Genomic DNA, 16,821 nt, shown 5'->3' on the forward strand with positions numbered 1-16,821 from the left:
TTGTTGAGCCTGAACCAGGACCTTTGACTGGACTGACCTCCAGAACCATATTTTCCCAATATTCCCAGTGCTGATGATTTTCTTCTTCTGTCCTCAGGTATCATGGCTGCCGAGCTTGCTGAGCTTCCCTCCTAGACCCTGCCGGCTTCCCAACACAACCCGTGACCCGATCCACTCATAAAGCCCAGAGAGCGCAGCATGACGACCTCCCAGCTGAACGGCCATGTTGGGGAGGGCGGAGGAGGGCGGGGAGCAGACGAAGAGCTGCGAGGAGGCCAGCCACCCCGGGAGATGGCCGTGGACTGTCCCTCAGAGCTGGGGGCCCGCACGCTGCCGCTGCGCCGCTCCGCCCAGCTGGAGAGGATCCGGCAGCACCAGGTACCATCGGAACCAGGCCCGGTCTGGTCCAGAGAGCCTCTTCTAGCTTGCAACTGGAGCTCAGCCTTTTAATTTGTTAATTAATCACAATAATTTCCATTTTTCTGAAGGAACAGAAAGTAATGAATAAATATGAATAAATTCATATTTCATATGCATTTATTGCTTTTAGTCATGTTTTATTTTGGATATTTAAAATGTCTTCCAGTATTTAAAGTTGTGTACTAAATCAAACTTTATTCATCTTTGACTGGAAGAAAGTACTCTGCGTCGGAGCGTTGTTAGGCTAACACAGAAAGCGGAATAAAAGTGAATCCAGGATGAAATGTGGAATTTCACAGAATTAGCCGATTTGTGAATGAAGGAAGAACAGCAGTTTCTGCTTTAGCCTGTTGGACAGGTATCGGCACTGCGTCCGCTGTGTTTATCACACTGGCATAGCTTAGTGTAGCTTCTGGACTGCAGTTCATAAGGTGGACATGAACAGAATCCACAGCCAACACCTGGCTGGTGGTGACCCCACCTGACTGATCCCTGAACAGTCAATGACCCGACTTCATCCTGCTCATCTTCCAGGAGGATCTTCGGCGGCGGCGAGAGGAGGAGGGCCGGCAGCTGGACCTGAACGCCTCGCTGCGTCTCAGGAAGCTGGCCCAGAACCCGCATGCTGTCGGCATCGACAACCCCACCTTCCTGCAGGACGCGCTTGTCCCGCCACAGGCGCTCTGCGGCGCCCAGAGCCAGGCGCTGCTGGGTAAGAGGAGGAGGGAGGGGAGTGGAAGGGATGGGGGTGCTGAGAACAGGAGGAGAAGGAGGAGGGAACGTGTTCCTGTCAGGGAGGGAATTCCTCAGGGAGGGAGAGCAGCACAAGAGACACAGACTTAATTAAAGCTTTGTTTGTTCACACACACACACACACACACACGTTTGGGTGGCTATCGTTGTGGGGACTGTCCATTGACTTCCATTCATTTCTACAGCTAACGCTAACCAAAACTCAATTCACACCTTAGTCCTAATTCTGACCCCTGACCCACAAACAGCGTTTCCCCTTGTGGGACCACACAGCGTAGTATGTGTCAGGAACATGGTCCCCACAAGGTTTTATAAACACACACGCACAGACCAACATGCAGTTAGATGTAGATAGTGTTGTAGTCAAGACCACCTAACCCGAGACCAAATCAAGACCAGAGTGTATCGAGACAAGACCAAGACCAGCCCTGCTCTACGTGACCAGATGGAATGTGAAATATGATCAAAATTGCTTCTTGCATTGATCTGAAAGATTCATATTCCCATAAAAACACCTAAATATTAAACTCTTGGAGCTTAAATAAATTTAACCAGTATCATTATCAATTCAAACTCTAGTCTGTTGCCATCCCAAAAAGACAACGCCCTGGGCGGTTGCCCACATCGCCCATGTCAGAAACCCCCACTGTCTGCACCATTAAACGGAGCAATTAACGCAATTCCCCGACGGTAAACAACGCTCATCTGTGAACACTGCGCAGGGCGCAACAAGCAAGAAGGAACCAGGCAAAAGGCGACTGACTCTCTCTCTCCTGCTGCATGAAGCCCAGCAGCTCAGAGCTGTAACATCTGCCACATGACAGGAGACGAAATCAATCGGAGAGCAATGAGCATGCTCTGTCTGCTCTTAAGTTCTTGTGTTTGATTTATTTACTAATAAATATCAATGTATATGATTAAATAAAATAATAATGGCTACTGCAGAGTACCAGAGCATTACAAGAACAAGGAATGGCTCTGAGCGAGGCTCCAGTTCTGTCATCCTTAGTAAAGACCCGTTTAGTAAAATCAGATCGTTCATGAATGTAACATCACTGGATTGCAGGCTTTGGTCACAGCATTGTTCCGTACATGCAACACGTCAGTCAACATCTCCACACAATAATGCAGCACAGTGACAGATGGTGTTTTTCATCAAAAATAGAACATATTTGATCCCTGAACAGTTAGCTTTGTTAGCATCACCTCACAGAGCTCACCTTTCTTTGAGCTTCTTTTCCAAGTGACGATAAAAGTTTGATGCAGTGACAACCGCCACTGCCTGTTGTCATGGTAACAGCTTTCAGGTACACTGGGAAGGTGAAGAAATTCAAGTTCAAATCAGTTCCCACTCTCCCCTGCAGCCCAATGCTGCCCCCCGCTTCCCCATGCTCCCCCCTGAGTGTCTTGTCCTCTTGTCCCTCAGAACTGGAGGAGCTGCTGCTGTCCCTGAAGCAGGTCCGGAGCTGCCTGTCCGACCAGCAGAGTCAGAACGACGTGGAGCTGGTTCTGGGTCTGCTCAGCAAGGTAAGAACGGGACGGACCACCACGACTTTGCTTTCCTGGTTCTGACTGTTCGGACCAGGATGGATGGTCTTGATAATTCAGGACCTGAGACGGTTTCTGTTCAACCTGTCTGGACCGGGCCGAACTGGACCGCAGCTTAATTGCTGTGTTCTGGTTCCCCGCAGTCAGACTTCCAGTCGGCGCTGAGGATCCACAACGCCGTGGCGTCCAGCATGCAGCAGCCGACTCCACCGTTTCCGCTGACCCAGCAGGCACTGCCGCTGGCCCTGGAGGTAACTCTGCTGGACGACCTCTCACCTCTGACCACTCCCCAATCGCTGCTCCGATTCCACCCAGGCTCTGTGTTTCCAGGTGAGGAGCCTGGTGCAGGCCAGCCAGAGTAAAGACGGCCTGGAGCTGCTCGGTCTGCTGTCCGACACTCAGCTGCAGGTAAGGCCCCGACCAGCAGGGGGCGTCGCCTACCGGCTCCCAGCAGTCCTCAGCATGATGCTTCCTCTGCAGGCGCTGCTGCGGGCTCATGACGGTGTGGCAGAGAGAGAGATGGAGCCGGAGTCTGACTTGATGGAAGGAGAAACTGTGACCCAGTGGGGCGGAGAGACCGTGAAGATTGTCCGCATCGAGAAGGCTCGAGACGTTCCCCTGGTGAGGCCGAGGAACATCGCTGCTCAGCCCGAGTCCTGCGCGCCGCCTCACACATTTCCCGCTCTGTCCCGCAGGGGGCGACTGTTCGAAACGAGATGGACAGCGTGATCATCAGTCGCATTGTCCGGGGAGGAGCAGCCGAACGCAGCGGCCTGCTGTCTGAGGGAGATGAGATCCTGGAGATCAACGGCGTGGAAATCAGAGGGAAGGACGTCAACCAGGTGTTTGACATCCTGGTGAGTGCTTCGCTTATCAGCCAGGTGTTTGGTCTCACTTGGTCCTCTGAAGACGCGTTGCTCTCTGACCTTCTGCTGCTCTGTGTCCACCAGGCCGACATGCACGGCCTCCTGACCTTTGTGTTGATCCCCAGCGCTCAGACCAAACCGCCGCCGGTCAAGGAGAGCGTGGTAGGTTCCGCCCTGCGAGGCGCTGCCCTCACAGCTTCCAGACCTTCATCTGCCTCCTGATCTTCATCGTTCCAGGTCCACGTGAAGGCCCACTTCGACTACGACCCGTCCGATGACCCGTACGTGCCATGCCGAGAGCTGGGCCTGTCCTTCCAGAAAGGAGACATCCTCCACATCATCAGCCAGGCCGACCCCAACTGGTGGCAGGCGTACAGAGACGGCGACGAGGACAACCAGCCCCTGGCCGGACTCGTCCCAGGTGCGCTGCCGGGCCACAGGTTCTGGCCGCTTTGGATACGGTTCGCCTGGTGTTCAGCTCGGTTTGTTTACATCACAGGGAAGAGCTTCCAGCAACAACGGGAGGCCATGAAGCAAACCATAGAAGAAGACAAGGAGTCTGAGAAACCTGGTGAGTCACTGATGCTACAATGAACTCAGACTGCTTAAAGAAGATGCTAGGCTAAGGCTAACAGAGTTGCAGTAAGCTATAGCTAAGCTACAACCAGGAGACTATGAGATGTAGCTAGCTGCTAGGCTAAGGCTAACAGAGTTGCAGTAAGCTATAGCTAAGCTACAACCAGGAGACTGATATGTAGCTAGCTGCTAGGCTAAGGCTAACAGAGTTACAGTAAGCTATAGCTAAGCTACAACCAGGAGACTGATATGTAGCTGCTAGGCTAAGGCTAACAGAGTTACAGTAAGCTATAGCTAAGCTACAACCAGGAGACTGATATGTAGCTAGCTGCTAGGCTAAGGCTAACAGAGTTACAGTAAGCTATAGCTAAGCTACAACCAGGAGACAATGATATGTAGCTAGCTGCTAGGCTAAGCGAACCAGTGTAACATTTAGTTGAGTCCAAAAATCAGACATTTTTCTCTTCCTGCTCCTTTAGCTTCTCTGTCTTGGTGCGGTGCGACCCATTGACATGTAGCAACTACAGAACCGACTAATAGCTCGTTGTTTATTTACAGGGAAGCTTTGGTGCGCCAAGAAGAACAAGAGGAAAAGGAAGAAGCTGCTGTACTCCCACCGGAACGACGGTACGGCCCGACCCGACCCCGTTGCGGTTCTGTCGAGATCAAAGTTCCAAAACCAGCAGAACTTGGATCTACCAGCCTTAAACTGACTGATGGGCTCTTATTTTGAAAACTAGTTTCATTTTGAGCTGCACTCAGTCAGGAAAAGGTTCTAACCAGCAGACCAAGAGTCTGGTTCTGCTGGTTCTGAAGAACATCTGTTCCTTCTCTCTCATCTGAATAATAATAATAATAATAATAATAATAACTGTGTCTCTGCTCTGGTCCAGATCTCGATGAGGAGATTCTGACCTATGAGGAGATGGCTCTGTACCACCAGCCATCCAATAGAAAGCGTCCGATCGCTCTGATTGGTCCAAACAGCTGTGGGCAGGCGGAGCTAAGGCAGAGGCTCCTCAGCAGCCAACCAGAACGCTTTGCTGGCGCCGTGCCTCGTAAGACTCTGGTTCTATTGGACCCAAATGGTCCAGATCAGGAATAAACATTTATTTATGTCTAATGGGTGTTTAGTTTGCGTCTGATCATTGCTTAATAAAGTTGTTTATTTATTAAAATATAAGCTTGTTTTTTTTTTGTTTTTTTTTATTTTGTTTTCTTGAAGATTTTTCTGTAATTTTTTTTTTCTTTTCCAATTTTTGCATTTTAATTTAACAAATTTTTTTCATTTATATTTTATTCCTAATATTTTCAATTGGACTTTAAAGTTTCTAATATTTTTAATTGATTTTTTTAAATTAATTTATGTTTTGAATAATTTCTGTAGTTTTATGAAATGATTTCTGTATGAATGCAGGTTTTGTTCTGCCCTACTGTTTGTCTCGCTCATTTACCTGTGTTTCCTGTGTGCGTGTTGTGAGCAGACACCACGCGGAGCCGTCGGGAAGCGGAGGTCAGCGGTAGAGATTACCACTTTGTGTCCCGCCAGGCGTTTGAAGCAGAGCTGGCGGCTGGTGAGACTTCCTGTCCCTCTCTCTACTTCCTGTTCTAGCTCATTTATTTCCTGGGGGGGGAGTCCTCTAACATAGCCAGTCTTAACCATGGGGCCACGGCATACATTTGGGCCTCCGGCGCCACCTAGAGGTCCGCAACAAACTCCAAGGTTTTTACCTGTGGGCCGCTGTGTAGTAAAGTTTCCAGAAACCGGAGATGTTCAGGGGCTCAGTTGCAATACATGTTGCCACCACTTGGTGGCATTGATGTCCCAGTTAGTTGTTTAACAAGCTCTAATAAGCAGAAGAACTAGCCAGCCGCTAGGCTACAACCAGACTTATTTAATGTGAAAATATTTCCATCTCCAGCGTCCTGAAACTTCTATGGGGGAACTTTCCTGCCATAATCCAAGAGCACACATGTTCAGTCTGAAAGCAGGTTTTCATGTATACATTTATGTAACTTTAGTTTTTACTTTATTCATTCTACTTTGAAGATTGCAAAACCTTAAAAACAACACAGTCAATGTGTGTTTGTTTTGTGATATTTATCTTTGTGTTAAAGATCCTCTATGTATGTTAATGTCATTTGTTTGAAATAAAGTAAAAAAAAAAAAAGTTTGACAGGCGCAATGATGTATCAGTGTATTTAATATATCATAACTCGCTAAATACTGAACGGATTTTTACGATTTTTTGTCATAAACCTTATTAACCTCAAACAGCTATTATAGCTACATTTACAAAGAAATAGTTTTAAGTATTTTTGAATTGACTGATACATGGTTCAGCATATTTAAATATTCTTAGTTGGGGAAACGGAATAGATTCAGAATAGAATATTTGATGCATGATTAGCATTTTACAAAGTACACAACCAGTCAGAATTTTTAAAATATATTATTTAGTAATATTAATACATGTTTATATAAATATAGAAACATAAAATTATGCAATAATAGATAAACAAAGATGATTAAATAATGATGAACATGCTTATATACATCATATCTATGTAGGTTTTATTCATGTTTTCCAGCCGAGGAGCTGAGATTCATCCGTCTCTTCTTCCTCACATTGTGTCTTTACGAAACCTTCAAAACTAAAACGGGAGCCATCTTACTTTAGACGGAGTGAAAGAATCGCACATAAATAACAGTCTTTGCCACCTTGTGTCACATAATCCAAGTCAATGTTGGGGAATAAGTAAAACTTTTTAAGATTTCCTAAATCTCGGTTCGCCTTCATAGCTGAACCCCGGTGTTACACCGAGCACTGTAGCTAATATTAGCTGGTATTTTACCAGTGGACATAAATACAGTTTAGTAGTATTCTACTCACAAAATATAAACGGTAATATGTCCATCTTACTTGTGAAACGTTGTCCCCAGAGATCTCACAACAATAGTTCGTCCATCTGAACAAAAATATTCGGCGGTGCTGAAGCTTCTGCTACAATCGATAGTATCCACACAGGCACACCCGCTAGGAGGAAACAAACGCACCCAGCACAACGCTTTCATTCTATTGGCTGAGAGGTTGCTAGGCGACTCTACCAAAAAGCCAGTTCCATGTTTTGTAAGCGAGAAGAGACTACATGTGAGGAGAAGTTTTGAGAACAAAACGCATGAAATCCTGTTTTCAGACGGAACATGAGGGCTCTTCTTCCCATTACAACCACCCTAACCCTTTATGGGTTCAACAAAAACCAAAACCCGAAACACTGAGAACTACTGGAGGCTCTGGCAGCGAGCCGTCACCCACCGGACCCAGACTGGATCTGATCCGTCCGGGAGGAACGAGCGTCTCATGAGGAGGCAAATAAAAAAAAGAGAGCAGTAGTTTGTTAAAAACAAANGTTTTCATCCCTCAACTTTGTTTGTTTGTGCAGACTAAATAAAGTGATTGTTACAATATGGAGGGCACCTTCTGGTTGTTGCCGTTGAAGCAGTTTTCAAATGAATTTGCAGATTATAAGGATATATTTTCATTTGCACTTTAAATTTGAAAATTGTTTATTTTAATCTTAATTTTTAAGCATATAATTTAATTAAACCAATTTCCCCACGTTACTCTTGTTGGTGTTTGATCTGTTCCATGAATTTGTTCAGATGTTTTATGTGCATTTTTGGTACAAATGATCAATAAATCTCCTTGTGATTCACATTGTGCTGTAATTATATTTTATGTTTTTGATTGTAAATCGAACATGGATTTGATTTTTAAAATGGAACAAGAGCCAGGTCAGTTTGGTTAACCCAGATGGTAAATATGCAAATGGCCCCAGGGTCACAGGGTGAAGAGCCCGTCCTCTAACGGGTCCTCGGGTCCCTCTCTCTCTCCAGGGAAGCTCATCGAGTCGGGCGAGTTTGAGAGGAACCTGTACGGGACGAGCAGCGACTCGGTGCGGCAGGTCATCAACGCCGGGAAGATCTGCCTGCTGTGTCTGCACACACAGGTAGGTGGCGCTCTGCTGCTGCCGCCTCGCCAGGCCCAGGCGACCTCTGACCCTCTGCCCCCACCCCCAGGCCCTGAAGGTGCTGCGCAGCTCCGACCTGAAGCCCTACATCATCTTCATCGCCCCGCCGTCCCAGGAGCGGCTGAGAGCGCTGCTGCTGAAGGACGGCAAGAACCCCAAGGTTGCTCTGGTTCTAGTTCCGGTACCGGTTCCGCTCCCTGAACCATGACCCCTGACCCCTGTGTGTTTGCAGCCTGAGGAACTGCGTGACATCATCGAGAAGGCGCGCGAGATGGAGCAGAGCTGTGGCCATCTTTTCGACGCGGTCATCGTGAACACGGACCCGGACCGGGCGTACGGCGAGCTGCTGCGCCTCATCAACAAGCTGGACACGGAGCCGCAGTGGGTGCCCTGCTCCTGGCTGCGCTGATGACATCACAGGTCACACAGTAAACGCTGCACCACCTGGTCCTGAAATCTAACCTTCTCAGCATTAGGAATTATATTTCTACACAAAATCACAGAAAAACCTGAGCACATTTTTGAAGCTGAAAGTTGGGAAGTTTGATGTTCAGAGCAGAAAATATTTCCTCCAGTTTTCCTGAATGAGCCAAAGCTCTTTATTCAAAACCAGAAATCACAGAAAACACAACTAAATCAACAAAGGAAAATGTAAACAAAACTCTTTAAACCCAAATTTCCTGAGAAATTGTTCTAGAAAATGATTTTTCTTTCAAAAACCTTTGTATTTTTTGTGTAAATTCTTGTCAGACCCATTCTTGATTTGTCATAAATGTATTTAAGTTTATTTAAATATCTTTCCCACTTCCTGCGAACCTGACCCTACAGTAACAGGAAGTTGATATTTTCCTTCATGCAGCCAACCTGGTCCGAGACCCGGTTCTACTTCCTGTTTGAACACTGGACCCTTCCTGGAAGCTCCCCCTGGTGTTCTGTGTAAACATCACTTCCTCAGCAGCTCTGCTCTCTAGCGCCCCCCATGATGTAATTACGAACTGATTCTATTGGTCGGGGAAACTGCTGAGTCACTGGTTGCTATGGTGATTTCCTACTCTTCTGGGGTTCCCATAGCAACCTGTGAACAGTTCACCCAGAGGTAAAGCTGTGGCCGCCACGGACCTCCCATCAGAAGCTGGACCAGAACCGGTCCAAGTCCAGTCGGTTTCACCTATAGAAAACAAACATGGCCTCCAGGTGGCTTCTAACCCCCTGCTGGCTCCTCCAGGTAATGCAGATCCCAGTGGACGTAGCTTCAGGTTCTGTCTTTGAGGCTTAACACAACCAGAGAACTGGTCTAGGATGAACTCTGAACCAGAACCGCTGAACTGGGAGGTCCTGGTTTCATCCAGTTGGTAGTTACTTTGTAACCCAGAGAGGCCAATTTTATACTGGCCAGACTGGAGATGGACTGGTTCTTCCTCTGGGTCTTCCTGGTCCCACTGAGGCTGAAGGAAAGCCTCAGGGTGTGTTGTCTGGTTAGTGTGTGTGTGTGTGCGTGCGTGTGTGTGTGTGAGAGAGAGAGAGGACAGTGCAGTATTATCCTGACCTACAGTAGAACCTGACTGCAGTATCTGTGTCCGCTGTGCTCTAGAGTCTTTATATATTTGTAATATTGTTATAGACTTATGAAATTCACAAAGCACCAATAAGATGGAAGGTTTCCACCATGACCCACTCTATTGGTCCAGGAGGACTGTGGGGGCGGGGCTAAGTGAAGCACATTGAATGTAAATCGTTTTCTTCTGAAATCACCTCTTAAACTGTTTCCTGTTTTGATATTCACAATGAAGGAATAAATAGAGAATTGCTAGAATCTGATTGGCTGCTGGTTTTTGTTTTTCCCTCAGTGGGGCAGGTGATTCCTTTGCAGGTCACATGACCTCACCTGAGCTAGTTCAACAACTGAAAGACCTGACCTGAGCGACATCAGAGATTAAATCTGGTAGATTATCATCCTGTTCACCTTCCCTATGGCTGGCAGGTACTCTAGGTAACCATAGCAACGAGATGGCTTTGCTCCAACCAGGGGTCAACAGATCTGAATCCCCTACTCCAGAGGTTCCCAAACTGTGGGGCGCGCCCCAGCGGGAAGCCGTCTGGATGGAAAAAAAAACAAAACATGAACACTGTATGCGCTGGGTTTTTACCTTAGAATGGCCAACTCTCTGTTATTCCTATAAAAATGAGACACAAGAGGCTTCCACACTTCCCATATCTGTGTCCTCTGTCACTTTTATCAGCAGTTAAAACTGTTTAATCCGTTGTTAACATGTTGTAACCTGTTTTTCCGAGCCGCCTTTAAACGCAACATGAGCGCTACGACGCTCGCGCTGGGTTTCCACCTGTGAAGGAGAACTGCTGCTGCTGGGCGGAGCTACGTAGGTTTGTGTTAGAATCACGGCAGCAAACCAGCAAAACGCAAAGAACTTTTCACAGTTTTTCCTCCAAACTAACCGACTGAGTTGAGTAAAGCTGTTGGATGCAGGTAATGTTAGCTAAAAGATGACTAGCTAATGTTAGCTAAAAGATGACTAGCTAACATCAATACAGAACCTTAAGCTTAACAAGCACCTTGTAGGCTACCCGTCACACGTGTCGTTTCAACCAGACAGCCATTTGTAATCCATAGGGGGGGCGCAGAAGAAAAAGTTTGGGAACCACTGCCCTACTCCAACATCTCTGCTGGGTCCTGACTGCCACAGCAGACTTAACCCCTCACTGACCTCATCAGTGCCTGAACAAAATTCATTAACAATGAAACGCAGTTTATTGTTAAATCTACAAAAACATCTTGTAGTCCACATTAGAACAGGAGCTTCAGGAACCAGTTCAGTGAACTGGACCAGTTCAATTCACAGGTGAAGAGGCGTCTGGGCAGATTGGACCGGAACCAGGCTGCAGGTCCAGATGGTGTTTGCCCCAGAGTGCTGAAGGCTTATTGCCATGGAGACGCCCGCTACTCCCATCCTCTAATTTCTGAGTCCAGAACATTTGACCCAGGTGGACCAGCAGCGGTACCGTCGGACCAGGAGTCTCCACAGACTCGCTGAATCTCGGGTCAGTCTGGAACAAACTGCAGAAGATTTTATGCCGCTTCAAGAGTTGATTTTGTAGTACTCCGCATTCACCACGGGGTGGCGCTGTCATCCTATTTACTGGCGCCACGTGTGATCAGTGGTTTTCCTCGCTGCATCACTGAACTTTGAGATGAGTTTGTGTCACAGGATGTCAGTGATGTAGGGTTCCTGTCCGCTGATCAAACTCATTCAGACTGAACCAGATCCCGGCTCCGGAGCCGGGAATCGGTTCTGCAGTTCCTGGGATAGAAAGTAGACCCAGTGTTTGTTGCACACACCCTGCTGGGCCGGCCTTCATTGCTGCATATTTGCATCTGACCTTTGATCTGAGCTGATCTCTGGTTTCCTTTTCAAACTATTCAGACGAATCAGAGTTTAGAACAAGAGAAGTACCTGCCACCAACACGCTCGTTTTATTGCCACTGTGGTGACCGACGCTGTTTGGAGGAAAAACCCTGGAAAACACTTTGTTCCCCACCTGATCTGTGATATTATGGGATGTTCTCTCCTCTCAATGACTAAAGTGGAGGTGTGTCGAATGAATGTGCTGAGAATGTGCACAAATACACTTTAGAGATATTAAAATAAAATACATACGCAGAAAATATTAAGTCCTATAAAATAACTAAAACATAAGTCTGACTCTTGTTCTGTGTGCATATTTCAAATATACGATTAAGAAAAATTACAACATGTAAACTAAAAGGTTAGAAAGGGAACAGTAAAATTTATAACTGTAAAAGTTCACTAAAAATCATTAAGACAGTCATAAAAACAGGAAATATAAAAACCATCAGCAAAACCTATGGGAGATTAAAATAAGCGCCGCTTCCTGCGCGGGACGGTCACCATCTTGCTCCCTCCTCTTCGGCTGCACTCTGCCCGATGGTGACGTCAGCCTCAGTGTTGAACACCCTATTCTTCATTGGTTGGTTCAGAGAAAAGGCGGGAGTTGGCGCTGCGGCCGGCCGCTGATTGGCTGTTTGTACCGTCGGTTTGCCTTCCCTGTGTTTTCGGGTCTCGCAGGTTGATGGAGACAGTTGGAGCGGCGAGGAGCTGGTCCGGATGGAGACGACGGGAGAAAGTACTTTGACCCGGTTCTGCTGAAGACTTTCACTGTTTTCTCATCGGATTTTTTGTATTTTCTAACTTTCCAGCGTTTTTTTTTTTTTTATCTCTTTACGGTCTGATTTGTGTTTCCTTGGCAACACAATCAACTATCCGAGCGAAGTTTGGATCAAGTGTTTGCCTACCATCAGCAATAGAAACGCTGTAATTTAGCGGCGAAACTAACGGAACCTACTCCAGAACTTTAGAAAAACCTCTGTGAGGGAGGTTCCGACCCGGTCCAGCTGGTTTTTACCCGCCTTTCCTCCACTTTTCGGACTTACCGTGGGGACCCGGACAGACAATAGTAGCTACTGCGGAGCTCGTGCGCAGGGGAGGGGGGACCAGGGAGGGGTGACCAGGGAAGGGGGGGGGGGTGCCGATGCTTTGATCCGGATCGATCTGCGGATTGATGAGTGATTGATGACCAAGCATGGATGTGACCCTGTCCGAGCTGCTGGCCTCCTTCATGGAGTCTCCGCTGGTGCTGTGGGTGAGTCTACCTGCTGCGTCAGGTGCCTGGGTTAACCAGGAACCAACTAGAGAAGGTTAACCTGCCACTAACTAGTCTGGGTTAACCATTTTCTACATAATACAGATTAACCACTTACTAACTTGTCTGGGTTAACTAGTCCAGCCAGTAAATGTTCGTCCTGATCTCCAGCACGTGAATCTGGCCCGACCCGGCTCTGCCCAGAACCAGCACCGGTTCCCTTCGCAGCTGGACCTCTGTTACCGAGTGGCCGTTCAGGACACAGGTCTCTGATCTGGGCTCAGTCTGCTCCTTTTGGACCAGAACCATGATGTCTGTCTGGGTTTCCCCCAGAAAAAAGTCCGCGGGGTTTGATAAGTTGACAGGAAACGTAAAATATTGCTGGGTAATTATGTTACTGGAAGACATGGCCGATACTTAAACCCACAACTATAAAAACAACAAATAAAAACACAATCAAAATAAATATCAATTATTTGCACTTGTGTCAAATCCAAATTAAGTCATCAGTCAGTGGATCTAAAAACACGATGCGATGCTGATCACATTTAGAGCCGGCCCAAGGCATAAGCGAACTAAGAGAATATCAATGCTGTTAAATTTGATTTAATGGTTTCAGTATAGATAAATTAAAAGATTTTAAAATGTTTAATATTTAAATTTAAGATTTTAAGGAGCTGGCAAGTTTATTTTGTAAAAGTTCAAAGAACAATCTACATAATTAGATTGTTTTGTTACCGTAGCAACAGTCTGACGCTGTCAGTTTAATCTTTGAATTTTAGCTATTCATTAATGCATCTTAGTAAACTACAGTTACATTTGCCTGCTCAGCCAGGTAAACTGGGCCCCATGGTGAAATGCTGTTAGTGGTGCTCATATTCTTAGCAGCAAGAGGGGCCCTCATGTCAAATTCTGCTCCAGGTCTCATTCAACCTTGGACCGGCCCTGTATGAAGCTAGACCCACTGCACTGCACATCTCTGCAGCTGGATGTAGAGGGACAAACGGGAGATTTAATTTATGCAGCTTTAGTAGCTCTTTTAATTCGTGTCTGTTGAGTTTTAATAAGCGCCACAGAGACTGGTTTGGTTGCCAGAGCTTGATGGGCCGAGTTGCTCTCTACTTGACCGCGCAGCAACTCTATCTGATTTTAAGTAGAGCAAGCATTTGATAGAAAATAAAAACAAACCAGTGTGCTGCGCTAGTCAGAAAGCTCCTCCACGGTCCGTAACGCACCGGCTAACCGGGAACTCAAACTTTATCACTGCAGACAGTCAGCATTTTGAGACATAAACACACACACCACATATAATGCTTTGTTCAAAAAGAAATATTCTCATTGGACGCTCAACACGCACCTCTAAATGTGCACCTGTGAACACGGAGCACAGCTCAGTGTGGACATCGGAGCTTCATACAGAGCTGCACCAGCAGAGCAAATGCAGTGGATTTAAACTCATCTCCTTCCTTGATGAATTCTATAAAGAAACATGGATCCTCATCCTCACAGGGGGTTGATATAAATGTCCATATAGGTGAGCCAATATGAGCGATCTGCAGTGAGCTAAACTTCAGAGATCAAGCCACGACAGCGCGCGAGGCGGCGGTCTGATTGGTGCGCTCCCTGTCCAATGCATCAATTTATAAACCTATGAAAACTATAAACCCATCTTTCTGACAGAAATAATTCTGCAGTCTGTCCTATTAAAAAATAAAAACAAAAACACACAACGCTTAGCCTGGTGGGGAGAACGTAAACCATGGTGGCCCGCCAGGCTGATAATACACTGGGGGAATCCCTGGTTGTACCGGACCAGGTGATGCAGCTCTTTCAGGTATCTGGACCTAAACAGAACCAGACCGCTGGAGGTCCAGGTACTGCTGTTCCTCCATTTAGCTCAGTTGCAGTGAATTAATCAGAAGCTGACAAAGCCATGACATCATCAGTGGGGCGGGGTTTGAAGGCAACGCTAAAGCAGTTTTTCTGCGTGTTCAGATGAAGTTCTGGAGCAGCTGGTTGGGCCCAGGCGACCCACCAGGTCCGCTGTCAGGCTGAAGACAGACAGGAAGGGGAGGAGCCAGCCTTCACCTGTCCTCCAGGTGTGCTCACCTGTCCTGTGTGTCTCCAGGTGCGCATGCTGGGTCCGCTGGGCTCCGAGGAGCGGGTCGCCATGTTCATGGAGCTGGTGGATGGTGTCTTCCTGCATAAGGTCATGACCCACATGTGAGTACCTCATGGGGAAGGTGTGGGGCAAAGAAGGGAGAGGACTAAAGGGGCGGGGCATAGAGGGGAGAGGACTATAGGGGCGGGGCATAGAAGTGAGAGGACTAAAGGGGCGGGGCACAGAAGTGAGAGGACTAAAGGGGCGGAGCCTGCTCTCATTGCTCTGAGTTCATCAGTCAGTTCAGGATTTCCTGTTCGTGACAGGTAAGTGTCTCTGTGAGTGAGAGAGCGTGACAGAGCAACCACATCCTGCCTCAGGCGCCACACCAGATGTTTCTCTGCTCATCGTTTTCCTGCTAATAATAATCATCAGTCTGAGGCTGAAATGAAGCTGGATTATCGCCTCTAATCTGAGAATCCACCATCAGCACTAGATTTGTATTAGTCCATTTGGCCACAAAGAATTGAACTTTGGTTCTGCGTAGTTTTCAGTTCAATTCAGAAATCCTTTATTGATCAAATTAATGTTGTAACTGAGATCATCCATGTTTCTTCAAACAGTTGTGGAAAGTGATGCTGTGGGCCACCAGGATCTCCAGCAGCAGTCAGTCTCACAACAAATCTGATGAGGCCTCTGACTGAATGACAGTCTCATGCTAACACACTAACAGCAACACGTCCAGGATGGCTCCATCAGCTGTTAGCTAGCTCTGCTAATCCAGCTCCTTTGCTTTTGCCGCTCCTCTGCAGGGGAGCGGCATCCATGATTCCTCCTTTACAGCTCCTGTGGGATTTGGGGTCAGAGTTCAGATGAGATGCTAACTATCTGTTGTAAAGCAGTTCCTTGTTGCCATGGTTACGCACCATAACAAATATCTGAAAGTAAAAAAATTAGGAGCACACAGTTTTTTTAAAAGAGGAAAAGCAAGTTGAATGAAATGCGCCCGGTACCAATCTGGGTCTTAAGATGTTCATCATTTAGCAAAATGGATCAGAACCGGAGCTGTTAGCAGCAATACAGGGACGCTAATAACCCAGGTCAGTTACAGCCCCATGTTTACAAACATTTAACTCTGACAGGCATCGGAATTAGCATGTTAGACTTAGCATTAGCATGCTAAAGCTACAATTGGCACTATGCATTAAGTATTAGCATGGCAGAGTCAGCACAAGCACGCTAACGTTACAGTTAGCACGACAAAGGCACTGTTAGCGTGTTGAGCTAACAGTGACAGCTGAATGTCCAAGCAGAACGGCCAGTTGCTGCTGCAGCGCCCCCTGCTGGCAGCAGACGGTAGCAGCGCCCCCTGCAGGTTGCATCTGGATGCTGTGCCTCCGGCAGAATGAGGACAGTCAGGCCATTGTTCTCCGCCCGGGGCGTAGTCTGGATGGGGGCGGCGTGGGGGCGTTCCTGTCCTGAGTGGAGCGTCTGATCTCTCTGTCTCTGTTTCCATAGTGACCCCAGCCCCACCAATCAGAGGCTGAACAAAAACGTGAACAACGACGTGTCGCTGCGCCTCTACAACCTCACGGTTCTGACCCGGCACATCAGAACCTACTACCAGGTACAGAACCGCACTCATTGCAGCAGAACCCGACAGAACCAGACCAGTCGGACCGGCCATGTGAAAACATTTGAATAAAACTTCACAGTGGCTTGGTTCTGGTTCAGGTTCAGGTTCTGGTTCTGTCTGGGTCAGCAGGTTCTAGTTCCAAACATTAAGGTCATTTTAACCAGAAGATCAAAGGGGGTTGAGGGTTTCACTTCTGTGTTAGTGTGTTTGTG

General features: G+C 47.2%; 2 protein-coding genes across 5 annotated transcripts in view; both read left to right on the plus strand.

The window, feature by feature from the left end:
- pals1a (protein associated with LIN7 1, MAGUK p55 family member a) overlaps window positions 1-10,013 on the plus strand; it is a 12,687-nt gene extending 2,674 nt beyond the window's left edge. The window contains exons 2-17 of the mRNA XM_007575395.2: window positions 98-378; window positions 955-1,132; window positions 2,600-2,700; window positions 2,865-2,972; window positions 3,052-3,129; window positions 3,202-3,342; window positions 3,417-3,578; window positions 3,672-3,749; window positions 3,825-4,008; window positions 4,087-4,158; window positions 4,722-4,790; window positions 5,057-5,221; window positions 5,648-5,737; window positions 8,062-8,174; window positions 8,245-8,355; window positions 8,428-10,013. Of these exons, the coding sequence (XP_007575457.1) occupies window positions 199-378; window positions 955-1,132; window positions 2,600-2,700; window positions 2,865-2,972; window positions 3,052-3,129; window positions 3,202-3,342; window positions 3,417-3,578; window positions 3,672-3,749; window positions 3,825-4,008; window positions 4,087-4,158; window positions 4,722-4,790; window positions 5,057-5,221; window positions 5,648-5,737; window positions 8,062-8,174; window positions 8,245-8,355; window positions 8,428-8,604 (2,007 nt within the window). The 5' untranslated portion in view covers window positions 98-198 and the 3' untranslated portion in view covers window positions 8,605-10,013. The remainder of the gene's footprint in view (window positions 1-97; window positions 379-954; window positions 1,133-2,599; window positions 2,701-2,864; window positions 2,973-3,051; window positions 3,130-3,201; window positions 3,343-3,416; window positions 3,579-3,671; window positions 3,750-3,824; window positions 4,009-4,086; window positions 4,159-4,721; window positions 4,791-5,056; window positions 5,222-5,647; window positions 5,738-8,061; window positions 8,175-8,244; window positions 8,356-8,427) is intronic.
- Window positions 10,014-12,249: 2,236 nt separating this feature from the next.
- The window catches only part of ccdc88c (coiled-coil domain containing 88C), a 41,395-nt gene continuing 36,823 nt past the window's right edge, over window positions 12,250-16,821 (plus strand). For 2 of the 4 annotated variants that reach the window (XR_001659123.1, XR_001659124.1), the window contains exons 1-3: window positions 12,250-12,872; window positions 15,001-15,095; window positions 16,492-16,600. Coding sequence is in view for 2 of the 4 variants with exons in the window: in XM_007575396.2 (XP_007575458.1) it covers window positions 12,813-12,872; window positions 15,001-15,095; window positions 16,492-16,600 (264 nt within the window). In the remaining 2 variants the exon portion in view is untranslated. The remainder of the gene's footprint in view (window positions 12,873-15,000; window positions 15,096-16,491; window positions 16,601-16,821) is intronic. The other 2 variants (XM_007575396.2, XM_007575397.2) reach the window with 1 other exon arrangement.

This window comes from Poecilia formosa, unplaced genomic scaffold (assembly GCF_000485575.1).
Source record: "Poecilia formosa unplaced genomic scaffold, Poecilia_formosa-5.1.2 Scaffold376, whole genome shotgun sequence".
NCBI lineage: Eukaryota > Metazoa > Chordata > Actinopteri > Cyprinodontiformes > Poeciliidae > Poecilia > Poecilia formosa.